At 36.9% G+C, this 19,659-nt stretch overlaps 1 protein-coding gene across 1 annotated transcript in view; it reads left to right on the top strand.

The window, feature by feature from the left end:
- The window catches only part of LOC308359412 (phospholipid-transporting ATPase ABCA3-like), a gene marked incomplete at its 3' end in the record, with an annotated part of 132,133 nt that overhangs the window by 37,053 nt on the left and 75,421 nt on the right, over positions 1–19,659 (top strand). Inside the window, exons 10-14 of the mRNA XM_080830443.1 lie at positions 670–848; positions 1,621–1,755; positions 11,136–11,265; positions 18,987–19,141; positions 19,384–19,539. Of these exons, the coding sequence (XP_080686569.1) occupies positions 670–848; positions 1,621–1,755; positions 11,136–11,265; positions 18,987–19,141; positions 19,384–19,539 (755 nt within the window). The remainder of the gene's footprint in view (positions 1–669; positions 849–1,620; positions 1,756–11,135; positions 11,266–18,986; positions 19,142–19,383; positions 19,540–19,659) is intronic.

Below are 19,659 nucleotides of genomic sequence, written 5' to 3'. Positions count from 1 at the left end.
TGATGATATTCCCATAAGATATTCACAATTTTAAATTGATTAATATTGTTAAACTGTCCTTCCAAAAATGATATTACTTCATACCACCACTGGTAGCACATGAGTGCTTCCACATTCTCTCCATAAATTTGCTCAAGTCTATTTGTATCTTTCCCTACTCATTTGGAGCTCCTGGCTTCTGTTTAGTGCTAGGACAGGAAGCAAAACAGGTTTGCTTTTAGTAACTTTTTTCATCAGGGCAATATCTACATAAAAATTCTTCTAGTCTTCTCTCCTGTAGATAGCATTTATCCCTGCTTTTCAATGATTATGGTTTTCTAAAATTATATTTCCAAGTGAACATTTAGCATTGGGGGGGGGGTGGAGAGGAAGGAGTCCGTGTCTTAACCCATAGGTTTGCTTCTTTTTCCTAATGTGTATATTCCTGACTTAGTATATTTTATTATTATTTCATTCATCTGATTGTTTTCTGGCACACTAGGAAGCATCTTACGTGATTATTTGCTCAGATGCCCTAAATTCTAATGGTATAAGAAAGTAACTTGACTATAATAGGAATCTCTGTAGAATATTAACACCTTTTTCCTTCACTCTTTAATTATGATGCAGTTGAATAACTGTTTTAGTGTTAGTTGGCACCTAAATTAAATGTCAACTGTTATCTCTTAGAAATTGGAATTAAATGGAGTAACATCTTCTCATCACCCAAAATGGAGGACTTTGACTTTACTCATGTACTGGGAATGTTTTTATTTGATGCTTTCTTATATGGCCTTGTGGCCTGGTATATAGAAGCTGTCTTTCCAGGGGAGTATGGTGTGCCCAAGCCATGGAACTTTTTCTTGCTGGTGAGTTCTAATGCTTCTGTTGCTGACAGAGGTCACTCCTTATGAACAAGTATTGTAATTTCTGTAAAAGCCACCATGAGCTAATTTTGCACTGTCTTTAATTGATCCAATAGTTCTGGCGCAAGAATAATTTTAATGACTCTGGCCACTCATTGGCCTTTGCCTAATACACCTTAAAGCAACCAGTATATATAACTATAAATAATGTGTAGATCATGGTTCATATCTCCAAACTTTAAAAATTCTGAGTATTCCATCACAGTTACAGACAAGTAGCTCATAAACGATTAAACTTGGGCACAAAGAAATTAATATAGTATGGGTCTTTGGGTAGTAAAAGCAGAGGTTTAGTTATGCCCCCTGTCTGGGCACTCACCACCTGTTTTATATCCTTGTTTAGTACAGATGTCTTAGAGTCTGACCCATGCGTGGGAATCATGTATATCTTGCCTTCCATTCTCAGTCTTTTCCCTTCTTGTATTGGCTTATATATTGGTAAGAGAAGATATGACAAGGAGTGATATAATTGTTTTTGTTATGACCTCATTTTAGAGCAATTTACATTTGTCCCTCTTGGACAGTTATGATATTAATAGAGTAGTCTGCTTTTATGCCTTGGGGATTCAGATTAAGCCATTTAGCTCTAAAATTTAACCCCAAGAAATTTTCATCAGCCCATCTCAGTACAAAAGGTAACAGGCTAAAGTATTTTCTGTTGCATCATTTTTCAAAAACATTTGCAGTGATTTCACTTTTATTCCCCCTTTTTCAGCGCTCTCACTGGTTTGGAGAAACACCTGAGGAGAAAAAGGAAACAAGGCAATTTTATGAAACAAATGAAAGCAAGTATTTTGAAGCAGAACCTACTGATTTGGTGGCAGGTATCCAAATCAAACATTTGTGCAAGGTATTGTTTCAAAATTTTTTTCTTCCTGATGGAACTGAAATTTAGTTTATAGTTCATTGTAAATGATTATTACTGGAAATACCAGGGAAAAGATCACATGCTAATAGAAAGTCATGGCCTTTCTTTTAAGAAAGATCAAAATAAATTTTTTTCAGTACGTAATAAAAAGTCACATCTTTCTCCTTCCTCCAGAATAGATTCAGGTTTTCTATAAACTATATGGTGTCTTCCATAAGTGCTCTCATTCTAAAAAGTAGAGTCTATTGGCGATGAATAAGTTGTGTGAACATTTCTGTTCACAAATGTTTTGCATTTATCTGTTATGTAATCTCCCTCTGTCAAGGAATTCATCAAGGGGGGACTTTTGGATCTCTTAATTTATCTTCACCAACTGTAGGCATGCAGTATTTAAGTAACCTAAGCATTGGCTGGTATTGCCTCTCACAGGTCTACCTAAGCTTCTTTGAGCAGCTAACCCCACAGCCTTGGGAAACCCAGAGCCTCCCTGCCAGTACAGCTGATTTTGAAGATGAGTATATAACCATCAACAAAACAAAACAGCCTATAGAATGGGAGAAGATACTTGCAAATGATATAATCTGTTAAGGGGTTAACATTCCAAAATATGTAAAAACTCATACAAGCCTACACCAAAAAAAGAAACAATCTGATTTAAAAATGGGCAGAGGACCTGAATAGACATTTTTCCAAAGCAGATGACCAACAGACACATAAAGAGATGTTCAACATCACTCATTAGAGAAAATGCAAATCAAAACCACAAGGAGATTTTACCTCACACTGGTAAGAATGGCTAAAATAAAAAACACAAGAAACAACAGTGTTGGCAAGGATGTGGAGAAAAAGGAACCATCATGTACTATTGGTGGGAATGTAAATTGGTCCAGCCACGGTGGAAAACAGGATGGAGATTCCTCAAAAAACTAAAAGTAGAATTACCATATGATCCAATAATTCCACTCTTGGGCATTTACTCAGGGAAAATGAACACACTAACTAAGATATGTGTACCTCAGTGTTTATTGCAACATTATTTACTGTGGCTAAAACATGGAAGCAACCTAAGTGCCCATTAGTAGATGAATGGATAAGGAAAATGTGTTATATATACACAATGGAATATTACACAGTCATCAGAAAGCATGAGATTGTGCCGCTTAACACAATATGGGTGGACCTAGAATATATTATGCTACGTGAAATAAGTCAGATTGAGAAAGACAAATACGTCTCATATTTCACAATATGTCACTCATAAATGGAGGCTAAAAAGTGAATAAACAAAAAGCAGAACCAAAACTGTAAATACAGAGAACAAATTGATGGTTCTAGAGGGCAGGGAGATGGGAGTTTGGAAAAAATAGATGAAGAGGAAAGAAAGATACTGGCCTCCAGTTGTGGCGTGAGTAAGTCAGGGGAATAAAAAGCAGAGCATAAGGAATATAGTCAATGATTTCATAATACTGATGTAATGGAACAGATGGTAGCTATAATTGTGGTGAACACAGCATAATGTATATAAACTTGTAAAATCACTAAGTTGTAGCCCTGAAACTAATGTAACGTTATGTGTCAACTATAACCAAAATTTAAAATATTGAGTAAAACCTTTGTTTCAGATGGAGGAATAGCTAAGGTTGTGCCTCAGAGTATTGTTTAATCAAACATTAGGGACAACAGCGACTTAGGGCATTATTTGCAGGAACCTCAACAGAAGCCAAAGGTAAAGGATTATCTCAAATATATTTATGGGAGTGGCTTTTGTGGCTTGCATGAGCAAAATTTAAATAAAATTGTGCTACAAGAAATACCCCTAGCTTCTTTAAAAGAACTGATATCGTAAAAAATGAATAGAGGCCTTTGAACTGCCAAACTCCTACAAATAGAAAGCAGGCTAGAAAAAAGAGCTGAAACCATGGGATGCTTTTCATGGTGGAGGAAGGATGATTGAGAAGTCAGAGTCAAGAATAGAAAGTGTAGTCAAGTACCTTGGAGAATTATTCTCTGGTCTTGGGTCCTAATCAAAGAACTGCCGACAATGCCAAATAGTAGATTTCAGAATTTCATTTGACTGCTTTATTCTTCTTACCTTCCACTTACTTTACTGAGAGTATGTGTAGTGGTTAAGTTATGCGTATCCCACTAGTTTGTGTTGGGTTTGTGGGGAGAGTGAAAGATGGTAGATTTCAAGTCCCTTTTGATCACGTGTCTTCCATTATAGAGTAATTGTGCTCTAAGAGGTAATCCCTAGAAACTAGACCACAGGAGGCTCATCAACACCTGGACCTGATTTAGATGGCAGGACCCTGGACTTTGAGCTGATGCTGTAAACGGTTGAGACATTTGTAGCACTGAGAGCCGGTGAAGGTGTTTTTTTGTTTTTTTTTTAAACAATTTTTTAAAATTTTTATTTATTTATTTGACAGACAGAGATCACAAGTAGGTTGAGATGCAGGCAGAGAGAGAGGGGGAAGCAGGCTTCCCGCTGAGCATAGAGCTCGATGTGGGGCTCGATCCCAGGACGCTGGGATCATGACCTGAGCTGAAGGCAGAGGCTTTAAACCACTGAGCCACCCAGGCGCCCCCGGTGAAGGTGTTTTAATGTGAGAACAAAATGAGTCATTGGAGGCAGAGGACGGACTGTGGTTGCTGGAAGCGTTCATGATATGGCCCCCAGGGATCCTCAGTGATATTCACATTTCTGTGCAGGCCCCTTCTGCAGTGACTAGGCTGATCTTGTAACCTGTATAATACTCTGCAAGTGAAGTATGGGACTTCCAAGACTGGGTCATAGAAGTCATTATGGCCTTTGCCCTAGTTGTGAATTGCTTGCTCTGGAGATAGCACCATGTCATTCAGGCTGGTCATATGGACAAGAACTGAATTTTCCCCAGACAATCGGTATGAACTTGAGTAGGCCTAGAAGTGGATACCCTGGTCTCGGTCAAATCTTCAGATGACTTCAGCCCACGTTATCACTTGACTGCAACCTTAGAAAGACCCTGAACCAGTTTCACCCAATTAATCTACTACATGACCACGCTTTTGCAGGTGCGCCCAGGCAGAGCAATAAGGAATATACTAGTGAGAGGAATACCAGCATCACTGATAAAGTCTGGCTGTAGGAGATACCTTAACAGACATGGACTCGCTAGTGGAAGTGGAGGTAATGTGAGTCCAACATAATAGAGGATAGGTGGTCACACAGGCAGGAACAATTTTTCAAATAAAGTGTCAAGTATGGAGTGGCAGTCTGGGACACCTGGTCCACAAATGAAGGTTAACAGAGCACAGTCCTTTTGAGGCAACACAGCAGGATAGTTAGTGAGGATATTGCCCAACCTGTACTATCAGGAGAAATAAAAGTTGTAGCATCAGAAGCTAAGATAGCACCTGATATATAAATTCTTGGGTCTCCTCCACAATTTCCAATTTGCAGAGCTCACAATCAATGACCAAAGGAAGGTCTGGATTGGCTAGGTAGAAGTGTTCTGCGACACCACAGCAAATGTACATGAGGATTACCCAAGTCAGACAAAGGGACTTCTAGCAATTTACTTGGGTAACCATACTTGGAGATCCAAAGTACCATCACTATCCTATTGTTAGAGCAAGTCTATGTGCAGGCTAGGTAATAAATGTAATCTTGGCTGTTGATGATTTACAGTATATACACTGGGACTACAGTACCATCTAGTGGACATTTCTGTAGTTGCCAAATGTATAATTAGAAATTTAGGCATCAATTCCATTCACAGTAGCAACAAAAACCATAAGATACCTAGGAATAAACCTAACTAAAGAAGTAAAGGATCTATACTCTAGAAACTACAGAACACTTATGAAAGAAATTGAGAAAGACACAAAAAGATGGAAAAATATTCCATGCTCATGGATTGGAAGAATAAACATTGTTAAAATGTCTATGCTGCCCAGAGCAATCTATACTTTCAACGCCACCCTGATGAAAATACCATTGGCATTTTTCAAAGAGCTGGAACAAAAAATCCTAAAATTTGTGCGGAACAGAAAATACCCCCAAACTGCCAGGGGAATGATAGTGAAAAAGAAAAACAAAGCTGGGGGCATCACGTTGCCTGATTTCAAGCTGTATTGCGAAGCTGTGATCACCAAGACAGCATGGTATTGGCACAAAGATGGACACATAGACCAGTGGAACACAACAGAGACTCCAGTGATGGAACCTCAGCTCTACGACCAGCTAATCTTTGACAAATCAGGAAAAAATATTCATTGGATAAAAGACAGTCTTTTCAACAAATGGTCCTGGAAAAATTGGGCAGCTACATATAGAAGAATGAAATGGACCATTCTCTTACACCATACACAAAGATAAACTCAAAATGGATAAAAGACCTCCATGTGAGACAGGAATCCATCAAAATCCTAGAGGAGAACATACGCAAGGTCTTCGACCTTGGCCACAGCAACTTCTTTGAAGACACGTCTCCAAAGACAAGGGAATCAAAAGCAAAAATGAACTTTTGCGACTTCATCGAGATAAAAAAAACTTCTGAACGCCAAAGGAAACTGTCAACAAAACAAAGAGGCAACCCACAGAATGGGAGAAGATATTTGCAAATGACACTACAGATAAAGGGCTGATATGCAAGATCTATAAAGAACTTCTCAAACTCAACACTCAAATAAGTCAAAAAATGGACAGAAGACCTGAACAGACACTTCTCCAAAGAAGACATACATATGGCTAAGAGACACACAAAAAAATGTCCAACATCACTAGCCATCAGGGAAATACAAATCAAAACCACAATGATGCATCACCTTACACCAATGAGAATGGCAAAAATTAACAAAACAGGAAACAACAATTGTTGGCAAGGATGTGGAGAAAGGGGAACCCTCTTACACTGTTGGTGGGAATGCAAGTTGGTACAGCCACTCTGGAAAACAGTATAGAGGTTCTGCAATATGTTAAGAATAGAGCTACCCTATGACCCAGTAATTGCACTACTAGGTATTTACCCCAAAAATACAGACATAGTAAAAAGAAGGGCCATATGCACCCCAATGTTCATAACAGCAGTGTCCACAATAACCAAACTATGGAAGGAGCTGAGATGCCCTTCAACAGACAAATAGATAAAGAAGATGTGGTCCATATATACAATGGGGTATTACTCAGCCATCAGAAAGGATGAATACCCAAGTTTTGCATCAACATGGATGGAACTGGAGGGGATTATGCTAAGTGAAGCAAGTCAAGCAGAGAAAGACAATTAGTTGTTTCAGTTACACGTGGAACATAAGGAATAGCACAGAAGACATTAGGAGAAGGAAGGGGAATATGAAGGGGGGGAATCAGAGAGGAAGAGGAGCCATGAGAGACTGTGGACTCTGGGAAACAAACTGAGGGTTTCATAGGGGAAAAGGGGTGGGGAGATGGGTTAGCCCAGTGATGGATATTAAGGAGGGCGCGTTTTGCATGGAGCACTGGGTGTTATACACAAAGGATGAATCATGGAACACTATATCAAAAACGAATTATGTACTGTGTGGTGACTAACAAAATTTTTAAAAATGAAAAGAAAAAAAAAAAAAGCAATGACATACCTGATGGTTGGTGTAAACCCTTATCTTGATTCATTGGCCTCTGGGGAAGAGCCATTCTATTAGAAAAGCCAGGCGGAATCCTTTGAAACTGCCTGCCCCCACTGACCAAGATGGACAATCAAAGGCAATATCACATTCTTGGGAAAGTGGCAGAGATGAAAGTGGCATGAGTAGCAATTCCCCGTAACCCTGTTGTAAACCTGCAGAATGACAGTGCATCTGTCCCAGATTCAAACAAATAGTTGAACTATTTGCAGTTTTTGTGCCAGATGTGGTAATTTTCACTCATGGCAGATTAACACAGCCTCAGAATGTGGTATAGGGCCACGGATTTGGCAAGTTTGTTTTTCCTGTACCATCAAAATGGGAATCAGAGATCTTTGTATTCATTTGGACGGACGGCAACAGTATATATTTGTTTGTCCAGGGTTGTAGGCTCTTGAGATCTCTGTCCTAATATAATCTGAAGGGAGCTGGATTAGCTATATGTTTTGCAGAGTATCACTGTGGCCCACTATATAGAGAATTGGATCAGATAAGCAAGAAATGGCAAGTTTGTTGGAGGCCTTGGTCAGACATGTATTCTGAGGAGGGAACAAATAAAGCCTATGACGATTCAGGGACTCACTACATTAGTAAAAATTTTAGGAGTTAGTGATCTCATATCTGCCAGTAATTCTTTCCAAAGTAAAGGATAATTTAGTGCATTTTATACCTCCCACTGTAAAAGAGGACGATAGTGCCTACTGGCTACTTCAGGTTTTGAAGCCAATATAGTCTGTACCTGATAATACTGTTTTTACCTCTATACTAAATGACACAAAAATACCTGCCAACTTTGAGTGGAGTCTGCAGCAGAAAAGGACACTGCAACAGGCCCAGGAGGTAGTAGAAGCACTCCTGCTGCTTCATCATCCCAATTCAGCAGACTTTATATCTGTGGGGGTCACACTGGGAAAGTATATCATGTTGATTTTATGGTAAACCTCAATGGGAGAGTAACAATGCAGACATCTAGGGTTCTGGATCAAGGCCATGGCATCATCAATTGAAGCAGAGAGTTATATTTTTCAAAAAACAGTTCTGACATGCTGTTGAGCCTTGGTAGACACGAAGCAACTGATCATGGGATACCAAGTATCCAAATAGTTGAAAAACTGGGTAGAGATAATTGAAATAGAAAATTCAAACCTTTGAGATTGAAAGGAGCTTCATTTGTTGAGGAACACAGATGAGATTAAAGTTGGAATGAAGAAAGCAAATAGAAAGAATGACATGAAATGAATTTGGTGATATCACAATATAAACCATGCAGGGGGCTGTGAAGGCCACAATAAAGCTCGGATTCCATTTTTTTTTAATATTAGAAAATAATTGTTGACCTTTATTATTTTTTCTCCCAAGTTTTTATTTAAATTCCAGTTAGTTAACATACAGTGTAACATTAGTTTCAGGTGTAGAATTTAGTGATTCATCACTTAACATACAACACCCACTGCTCATCACAAGTGCCCTCCTTAATATCCACCACCCATTTAACCCATCCCCCCCACCTACCTCCCGTCCTGTGACTGTGTTTGTTCTCTGTAGTTAAGAGGCTTTTCTTATTTGCCTCCCCTCCCACCCCTTATTCATTTGTTTCTTAAATTCCACATATGAGCAAAATCATATCTTATTTGTCTTTCTCTGACCACTTTGCTTAGAATTACACTCTCTAGCTCCATCCACATCATTGCCTCACACCAGTCAGAATGGCTAAAAGTAACACAGAAAATAACAGGTGTTGGCGAGGATGTGGAGAAAGGGGAGTTCTTGTTGGTGGGAATACAAATGGGTGCAGCTACTCTGGAAAACAATATATAGATTCCTCAGAAAGTTAAAAATAGAACTACCCTATGATCCACCAATGATGAGATATTTATAATGAGATATTTACCTATAAGAATACAAAATTACTAATTTGAAGGGATATATGTACCCCAATGTTTATAGCCAAACTATGGAAGGAGCCCAAATGTGCATCAGCCAATACTGGCCTTAATTAAATAAAGAAACATGATCTAATTTTTCTGTGAGAACACTCTGGCTGCTCTGAGGATTATGAGTGGAAGAAAGAAGACAAATTGGGGACTTTTATAATAGCTTGGGTAAGATGTGGTGGCAGTGTGGACTGGTCTTATGGAGATAAAATTATAGAAATTCAGAATATATCTGGAGTTAGAGCTGAAAAGATTTCCTCTCTGGATGTAAAATTGAAGAAAAAGGAGTAAACTAAAGTAGTTGGTTTTGTGCCTTGAGCAATGGATGGTTGGTGGAGCAATTTATGGATATTGGAGATATTGGGGGAGAATTTGAGGTTTTTCATTAGTTGGTTTTAAAGTGAAACTTTAAGAAATTAAGAGCTTCATTTTGGATATAAAACTTTACACATTCATTTAATTAGAGATTTCAAATAAACAGTTCATGAACCTGGTAGCTTTGGTTTAGGGAAAAGAGAGGATGAAGACACCTATGGAGAAAAACATTTATTGCCATTTGGGGTAAAAGAGTAATAGCTTTTTTTGTTACACAAGATGTTTTGCTTTATTCACCATCAATGGGTTATATTGGAAGGAACATATGTTTAAAGTCTGAATAAAATGGGCTTGAATCCCAACTTTTTTATTTAGATATTGTGTTTCTTAAAGTATTTTTACTTCATTTGCATTACAAGTTTAACCAAATTTAACCAAAATCTTTTTATTAGTTACATAGTACCTTTGTCTCCTCCAAATAAGCAAATACTTATATATCATCTCTTCTTAAAGATATATATTTTTTCTCAAATTCAAGGCTAATTGGTTGCCTGGAAACATCACTACTCTGATGAGTTCAAGAAAATTTATGATTTTTTTTGGTTATTTAAACAAGTTTCCTGTTTTCTAGAGTGAGAGTGATGCTCCTTCCATATTTTTGCATGTTTTTAAGGAGAATTTTATTTATTTATTTGTTTGTTTGTTTGTTTTTGAGAGTGTGAACAGGAGAGGGAGAGAGAATCTGAAGCAGACTCTGTGCCCAGTGCACAGGGCTTGATCTCATGAGGTGAAACCAAGAGTTGAATCCTTAACCACCTGAGCCACTAGGCACCCCTCCATATTTTTGCATCTTAAGCAGGAACACTGCTAAACTCACATAAGAAATCTGAGATGCCTATAAAACATCTATGGTTTAGATGTTCTATCTGGGTTTTTTATTGACAATTCTCCAAACCAGGACAAATGTATAGACTAGAGAATATTATGGCATTATCAGCTTTAAGATGTTAATTGAGTCAAGGCATGAATGGATATTACTGAGGAGATATTTATAGATTTACTATGAAATTTTATAGCTCATATTATGCCTTCAGATATTTTTTCCAGTCACATTTTCAGTCTTCTTAATTTTGGATTTTTTTATTTCCTCATGAGATTAATTAGGTGGTATGGTTTCTTTCTTTTTTTTTTTTTTTTTAAGATTTTATTTGACAGATGGAGATCACAAGTAGGCAGAGAAGCAGGCAGAGAGAGAGGAGGAAGCAAGCTCCCTGCTGAGCAGAGAGCCCGATGTGGGGCTTGATCCCAGGACCCTGGGATCATGACCTGAGCCGAAAGCAGAGGCTTTAACCCACTGAGCCACCCAGGTGCCCCAGGTGGTATGGTTTCTTGTATAGATAGTTGATATGAGTGCTTGTCCTTCCAAAGTGATAGTGATAAAGTCAATATATTGTGGGTTTTTCTCAACAGGAATTCCGAGTGCAAAATACTACCAAGACAGCTATAAAAGACTTGTCTTTGAATTTATATGTGGGGCAGATCACTGTTCTTCTAGGACACAATGGGGCAGGAAAATCCACTACCCTATCTATTCTCTCAGGTAAGTGTATATATCTGTCCAGAGTATCCTCACATAGACACTGTAGATCAAGCCTACAAGACTTGTGTGTATTCTTTTGATATTTACAATTTAGCCAGTTCAGTGATGCATAAAATTGTTCAGTAATCTTTCTTTTTAAATTTTAAATAATTTTATGTGAAAGATAGCAGATAACAGGTTTTACAAAGATTTTACAAAGTGACCATTATAAATATGCTCAAAGCACTAAAGGAAACCATGATTAAAGAAGTAATGGAATGTATGAAAACAGTATGAAAAAGAAAGTATCAATGAAAGGATAGAAATTATTTAAAAAACCAGGTGGGAATTCTGAAGTTTGAAAAGTACAATAACCAAAGTGAAAAATTCATTAAAGGGGCTCAACAGTAGATTTCATGAATTGTCACAAGAGAACACCAGTGAACTTGAAGAGAGATTGATAGATATTATAAAATGTGAATAAAACTAAAATAAAAGGAAAAAGAATGAGGGAAAGTTAACAGTTTGATAGGAATTTTTGATACCTTTAAATGCACCAGCATACATGTACTGGGATGTAAGAGAGGAGAAAGGGAACAAAGCCAAAAAGGTAATGGCTGAAAACATTAATTTACACATTCGAGAAGCTCCACTAACTTCCAATAGGATAAATGTGAAGAGATCTTCACCCATAAATATTACAGTAAAAATTAAGGAGAAAATCTTGAAAGCAGGAAGCCAAAAATAGTCACATTCAGATGCACCCCAACAAGACCAGAAGCTGACTTCTAATTAGAAACAATGGAGACCGGAAGGGATGATATTTAATAAAAAGTTGAAAATTTGAAATCATCAGTTACTAATAATGAAATTGAATCAGTAATGAAAAAACTCCCAATGACCAAAAGGCCAGGAACAGATATCTTTGCAGGCGAATTTTATCAAACATTTAAAAGATTTAATGTTCATTCTTCTCAAGGTATTCCAAAAAATTAAGAGGAAGGAAAACTTCCAAATTCATTCTGCAAGGTCAGCATTATCCTGATACCAAATCAAGCACCCTACGTAAAACTACAGGTCACTATTTCTGATGAACGTATACTTAAATCTCCTCAAGAAAATGTTAGCAAACCAAATTAACAATAGATTAACAGGATTCATCATGATCATGTTGGATTTATGCCACAGACGCAAGGGTGATTCAGTACTGGCAAATCAATCAATGTGGTAATCACATGAATAAGAGGAAGGATAAAAACCATATGATCATCTCAGTAGGTGCAGAAAAAAAAACATTTGACAAAATGCAATATCCATTCTTGATTCAAAACTCTCAAAGTAAGTTTGGAGGGAACTCCAAAAGTATGTTTGGAGGGAATATATTTCAATATAATTAAGGCCATCTATGATAAACCTACAGCTAAAATCATACTCAGTGGTGAAAAACTGAAATCTTTTCTTCTGAGATCAATAACAAGACAAACATGTCTGCTCCTACCACTTTTATTCAACATAATAGTGGATGTCATAGTGACAGCAATCAGACAAGAAAAAGAAATAAAAGGCATTAAATTGGTAAGACTTAATACCGTAACTATTAGCAGATGACGTACATAGAAAACCCTAAAGACACCACCAAAAAACTATTAGAACTAATAAATGAATTCCATAGGTTGCAGAACACAAAATTAATATGCAGGGGTAGTTTAGGAAGATGGCAGAGTAGGAGGACCCTGAGCTCACCCCATACCGTGTTTACAACTAGATATCATCCATATCCAAGTAAATAAAATTGCAAGTGTTCCAAAGATTAGCAGAACAAACTCTGCAACTAAATATAGACAAGAAACTGCGTCTGAAAGATTAGGAAGGTCAGAAAGGCAGAGGGAGGCTGCCTGCAAGAGGGAGGGAGTTTTACACAGAAAGGGCAGAGAAATGGATCTTTGCTTCAGGGAGCTCACATGGGGAAGACTGATCCCCATGGCTTTTAAAACCAGAGGAGCTGAATTCTTTGAATGTTTATAACCATTGGAACTTAGAGCCTTTGGTTTTAAAAGTCAGCTGATTCAGCATGGGCACGCAGGGAGGGCTAATGATACCTGGGTCCCTCCCTTGAAGAGACAGCAGTCTGCACAGAGAGGCAATGTAAAAACAGCAGTTTCCAGTGCCAGGGGCTAATGGGAGAAGGATCTGTTCATACTGATCTCAAAGCATGTTGGGGACTTCTCCAAAACTGAGGGAGCTGGCAGGCACCATTTCCCCCTTTCTCACTCCTACCCCCAATCCTCTGGTCCCAGCATAAACACAGGGTTATCTGCAGGCAGCAGGACTGCACATTCACTTGCTACCTAACCTGCTAGTAGTACATAATGCCCATGAGTTCTCCTGAGGACTCACCCACTTTAAGCCTTTAACCTAGCTTCAGTCCCAGGCTCAGGACAAATTTTGTTAAAGCCACAACTGCACCCTGTCCTGTGTTCCCCAAACACCTGCTGTGCTGCACCCAGCCATCCTTGTGCACCAAGCCCAGGCTCTGGCCCCAGCCACTTCAGCACTTTGGGGGATCCAGCATAAGACCAGTGGCCCAGAGCAAGTTTGCTAACACTGCCACCATGCTCTCAAGTTCCCTGGCAGGTATATCCCTTCAGAGCTGTCCTGTCTGGGGGTGCTTGGGTGGCTCAGTCGGTTAAATGTCTGCCTTCAGCTCAGGTCATGATCCTAGGATTCTGGGCTCCTTGCTCAGTGGGAGTCTGCTCTTCCCTCTCCTTCTGTCCTACTCATTCTCTCTCTCCCTCAATAAATAAGTAATAAATAAATAAAATCTTTTTTAAAAGAAAAAAAAAAAAGCTGGCCTGTCTAGATCCTACTAATATCACAGAGAACAGTCATGCCCACAAAAGTTGAAGAGTCACTGCAGATGACTTCACTGAAAGGAAAAGTGACTCAGACACAACAGTAGGGTATAAACAACACACATTTCTGAAGTGCCAAGTTCTGGTGAGCAGGGGATGCTGCACCGCAGAGCACTCCAAGACCTCTTCTTCATAAAGTCACTACTTTCAAGAGCAGAAGACATAGCTGACTTTGCTAATACACAGAAACAGACATAGGCAGACAAAGTGAGGAGACAGAGAAATTTATTCCAAATGTGAAAACAGGACAAGGCCACAGCCAGAGATCTAAGCAAAACAGATAAAAGTAACATGCCTGATCGAGAATTTAAAGTAATGATAATAAGGATACTCACTGGAATTGAAAAAAGAGTGGAAGATGTGAATGAGACCCTTAACACAGGAGTAAGGAACAACATAACAGAGACAAAGGGCTCAATAAACAAAATGAGATATATGCCTGATAGAATGAACTGCAAGATGGGAAAAGCAGAAGAATGAATTAGTGACCCAGAAGGCAGACTAGGGGAAAGTAATCAAGCTGAACAAAAGAGGGAACAAAGAATTATGAAAAATTAGAATAGATTTAGGGAACTCTGATTCCATCCAATGTAATAACATTCGTATTATAAGAGTCCCAGAAGAAGAGAGAGAAAAGGGGGCAGATAAATTATTTGAAGAAATAATAGCTAAAAACATCCCTATCTGGGGAAGGAAACATATCCAGATCCAGGAGGCACAGAGAACCCCCATCAAAATCAGCAAGAGCAGATCCACAATAAGATATATTGTAATTCAACTGGCAAAATATAGTAATAAAGAAAAAAATGTAAAGCAGCAAGACAAAAGGAAACTGTAACCTACAAGGGGAAACTCATAAGACTAGCAGGAGATTTTTCAGCAGAAATTTTGCAAACCAGAAGAGAGTGGAATAATATATTAAAAGTGCTGACTGGGAAAAATCTGTAGCCAAGAATACTTCTATCCAGCAAGGCTATCATTCAGAATAAGAGAGATGAAAAGACTCCCAGACACACAAAAAAACTAAAGGAGTTCATGACCACTAAACCAACCCTGCAAGAAATATTAAAAGGGACTTTAAAGAGTGGAAAGGAAAGACTGAAAATGACAGTGTAAAGGTAGGAAACACAAAAGTAGTAAAAATGAATATTTCTATTAAAAAATTAGTCAAGGAACTCACAGAATAAAATAATATAGAAATAACAACATATACCTAAAACATGGGGAGGAGAAGAAAAAAGAATGGGTTCAAATCTGGACAGTCATCAACTTAATATAAATTGCTATATGCAGAGTGGTTATATACAAACCTAATGGTCACCATTTATCAAAACCCACTAATAAATGTGCAGAGAATAAAAAGAAAGAAATCTATATGTGTATCACTGAAAAAATCAGCAAAACATGAGAGAAAACCTGAATGGGAGAATATATTTGCAAATGACATATCCAGTAAGGGGTTAATATCCAGAATGTGTAAAGAACTCATAAAACTCAACACCAAAAAAAAGGACACAATCTGATTAAAAAATGAGCAGAGGACCTGAGTATATATTTTTCCAAAGACATATAGATGGCCAATAGACAAAGGAAAAGATGCTCAAGGGAAGCCTGGGTGGCTGTCAGTTAAGCATCTGTCTTTGGCTCAGATCATGGTCCCAGGGTCCTGGGATTGAGCCCCATGTTGGGTTCCCTTCTCAGCAGGGAGTCTACTTCTCCCTCTGAGGGGGAGGGAGGGAGAAGCAGACTCTCTGCTCTCTCTCAAGTTTTTAAAAATCTCTTTTTTAAAAAGATGCTCAACATCAGTCACCATTATGTAAATGCAAATTGAAACCACAGTGAAATATCACTTCACACCGGTCAGAATGGTTAGTGTCAAAAGGACAAGAATTAACAAGTGTTGGGGAGAATGTGGAGAAAAGAGAACCCTCATGCACTATTGGTGGGAATGTAAATTGGTTAAGCCACTGTGGAAAATGGCATGAAATTTCCTCAAAAAATTAAAAACAGAAATACAATATGATCCAGTAACTTCACTGCTGAGAATTTACCCAAAGAAAATGAAAATAGTAATTCAAAAAGATGCATGTACCCCTACATTTACTGCAGCATTATTTACAACAACTAAGAAATAGAAGCAACCCAAGTATCCATCAACACATGAATGGATAAGGAAGATGTGATATAAGTATATATAGTGTATATATATGTAATGTATATATGTATGTGGTATATATATGTGGACAGTAAATCAATACATATTTTCCTTTAATTTCAAAAGAAATTCTATAAAAATATTTATATTGTGGTAATGTTGGGCCTGTAATTCAGAAAAGTAATAAATTTGACAGTAATAGCGTAAAGGAGGTGGATGGGAGCCAAGTTGTAATAGAGTAAGGAAGGGATACTAGATGGGAACACAAATCCATAGGAACAAATGAAGAGAACCAAAAATGCAAAATAAGAAGTAAGTTTAGCAAACTATAATTACATGCTTACTCTCCTTTATCCACTTTTGTAATAGACATAAAATCCTATAACTATTAATTATACAATGTATTGTTGGAATGGTAACACATATAGATGAAATGTGTATAATAGCAGCACAAAAATAGAGAAGAGGGAGCAGCTCTCTAGAATTAAGTTAACCTAAATCTGATAAATATGTCTAGTAAGCCTCAGAATAACTACTAAGAAAATAATTCAAATATATATATAGTGGAAAAAATCATTAAAGGAATTTAAATGTTACACTAGAAAATAATTGATGCACAAGAAAGCAATAAAGAAGAAATAGAGTAACAAAAATGACATGAGACATCAAAAATGAAAAAGCAAAATGGCTGACTTAAACCCAGCTATATCGATAATAATATTGTTAGTGGATTATACAATCCATAGAAAAGGCTGATTATCAGATGTATTAAAATAAAATCCAGCTCCCTGCTTTGTACAGGAGACACATTTTAGATTCAAAGATACAAATACTTTGAAAGTAAAAGGATGTAAAGAATACATAAAATGCAACCAAAGTAAATCTGCAGTAGCTATGCAAATATCAGACTCTGAAACAAAGTGTTACTAGAAATGGAGAAGGACATTTTGTAATGATAAAGGGGTCAATTTACCATGAAGTTGTAACATTCATAAATATATATGCACCTAAGAACAAAGTTCCCAAATATATGAAGCAAAACCTGTCAGAATTTAAGGCAGAAAAAGACAAATGGAAAAGTAATAATTGTAGATTTCAGTATTCCACTTTTAATAAAAGATAACAAGTAGGCAGAATATCAACAACACATAGATGACTTGAAAAATATTACATACAAAATAGATCTTGTAAATATCTATACACATTTCATCTAACAACAGCAAAATCTATGTTGTTCTCAACCACATGTAGAATATTCTCTATAGTAGACTATACATTAGGCCACCAAAAAAGTCTGAATAAATTTAAAAGGTTGAAATCACACAAAGTGTAGTCACTGATTACATTGGAGTAAAATTGTAAATTTACAACAGGAAGAAATGATAAATTCACATATTTGTGGAAATTAAACAACATACTTCTAAATACTAATGGTGAAAGAAGAAGTTACAAAGAAAATGAAGAAATATTTGACATGAATGAAAATGACATAACACACAAAACTAATGAGATGCAGCTAAAGCAGTGCTTAGAGGGAAATTAGTAGCTCTAAATTCCTACATTAAAAAGTTCTCAGTTAAACAATCTGTCCACCTTAAAAGACTTAAAAAAGAATGGCCATCTAAATCCAAAGCAAGAAGAAAGAAGGAAATAGGGGAATTAATGAAACCAAAAGTTAGTTCTTTGAAAAGATCAATTAAAGTGACAGATCTTCAGCTATACTGACCAGGAAAAAAAGAAAATGAAAAAACAAAAAACAGAGAAGATTCAAATCACTAAATTCAGAAATAAACTAAAATCACTAAACTACAGAAATAAGTCAAAGGGGGCTGATCAGCTAAATAGTCTCATTTCAGTGCATCTAAAATTAGATAGCATTGTTAAAAATGAAAACTTCTGGAATAAACATGATGATGGAGGGAACTGCTGCACAACAGGGATAATTTGAGACATCATGTTGGATGGATATTTCTGAACATATTTATCCTCTTGGTCATGTTTTCTTTTTTTTATAATGAAGTATAATTGACATACAATGTTATATTAGTTTCAGGTGTACACCATAGGGATTTCACAATTCTATACAATACTCAATGCTTACCTCAGTAAGTGTAAAGTAGGATTAATGAGTTACTGGATTTAAAATGATATTCTTCTTTAAACTTCACCAATAATTATGAGAGCTATGGATAAAAATTACACAAATATTTTGAAACTATTTTAGGTTATTATGTGTTATCTCCCCTGACTAGAATTTAAATTCTTCAAGGATAACTGTTTTATCATCTGGGTTTTCAAGTTTTAATTAAAAGAGTTTTCCATAGTCTAGGTCAGTGTATGATCCTTACACAATTCATAAATGTCAAGTAGCTGATGGCAATGCTGTTAAATTCTAATAAAACAAACTCTATTGTTTTTATATACCTGAGTGATTTGTACTCATATTCATTGACTATTAGAACATGCAGTTAATCAAATAAAAATAAAAATTAAATATTTTAATCTCATCACCTCAAATACAATTGGTATTTTATGGAATTTTCTTCTGAGAGATATTGCTAATTCTAACAAATAATCCACATATAGATTTCAAATTTAAGTTTTTAATGAAAAGTTTGTTGTCATGTTCCCTCATGAAAGCTAAGGTATTATTATGTCTTCTGCTTGATCCCTAGGTCTCTATCCTGCTACCAGTGGAGAGGCCTATATTAATGGATATGACATCTCACAGCAGATGGTACAGATCAGGAAAAGCCTGGGCTTGTGTCCTCAACAAAACTTGTTGTTTAATTACTTGACCGTGTCAGAACACCTTTATTTCTATTGTGTGGTAAGCCAATAAAGATATGTTCCTTTTTCCCCACTCTACTGATGTACTTTAGGTAGATTCCCAAATATAAATATCCTTATTTTTAGAAAGTTCAAAAACTGATTTTTGATTAATTCTCCTTTAAATGTAAAAACAAGCTAAGGAAAGAAGACACTACAGAAATAATATAAAAAAAGGCTTGTATAAAGTTTTTCTAAGGAAAAAGCTGGAAACACCATGTAAATTCTGGCTTCTCTTTGTAGGTAAAAGGGATACCTCGAAAGACACGTCTTCTGGAAATTGATCATATGCTGGCTGCTTTTAACCTTCTCGATAAGCGTAATGAATTTACATGTTCACTGAGTGGAGGAATGAAGCGCAGACTCTCCATGATCATAGCACTTCTAGGGGGCTCCAAGGTAAAAAAAAAAAAAATGTGGGGGTACTAAGAATGGATCCCCACTGAAGCTAGTCTAAAAAATTTAGACAACAAAAACCTGAGATCTGATAAAGATCTAACACTATATAAGGAACCTTAC

Source organism: Martes martes (genome assembly GCF_963455335.1).
Source record: "Martes martes genome assembly, chromosome: 18".
NCBI classification, from domain to species: Eukaryota; Metazoa; Chordata; class Mammalia; order Carnivora; family Mustelidae; genus Martes; species Martes martes.
Note: the sequence above shows the minus strand (reverse complement) of the source record. Positions and strands in the feature narration are given on the sequence as shown.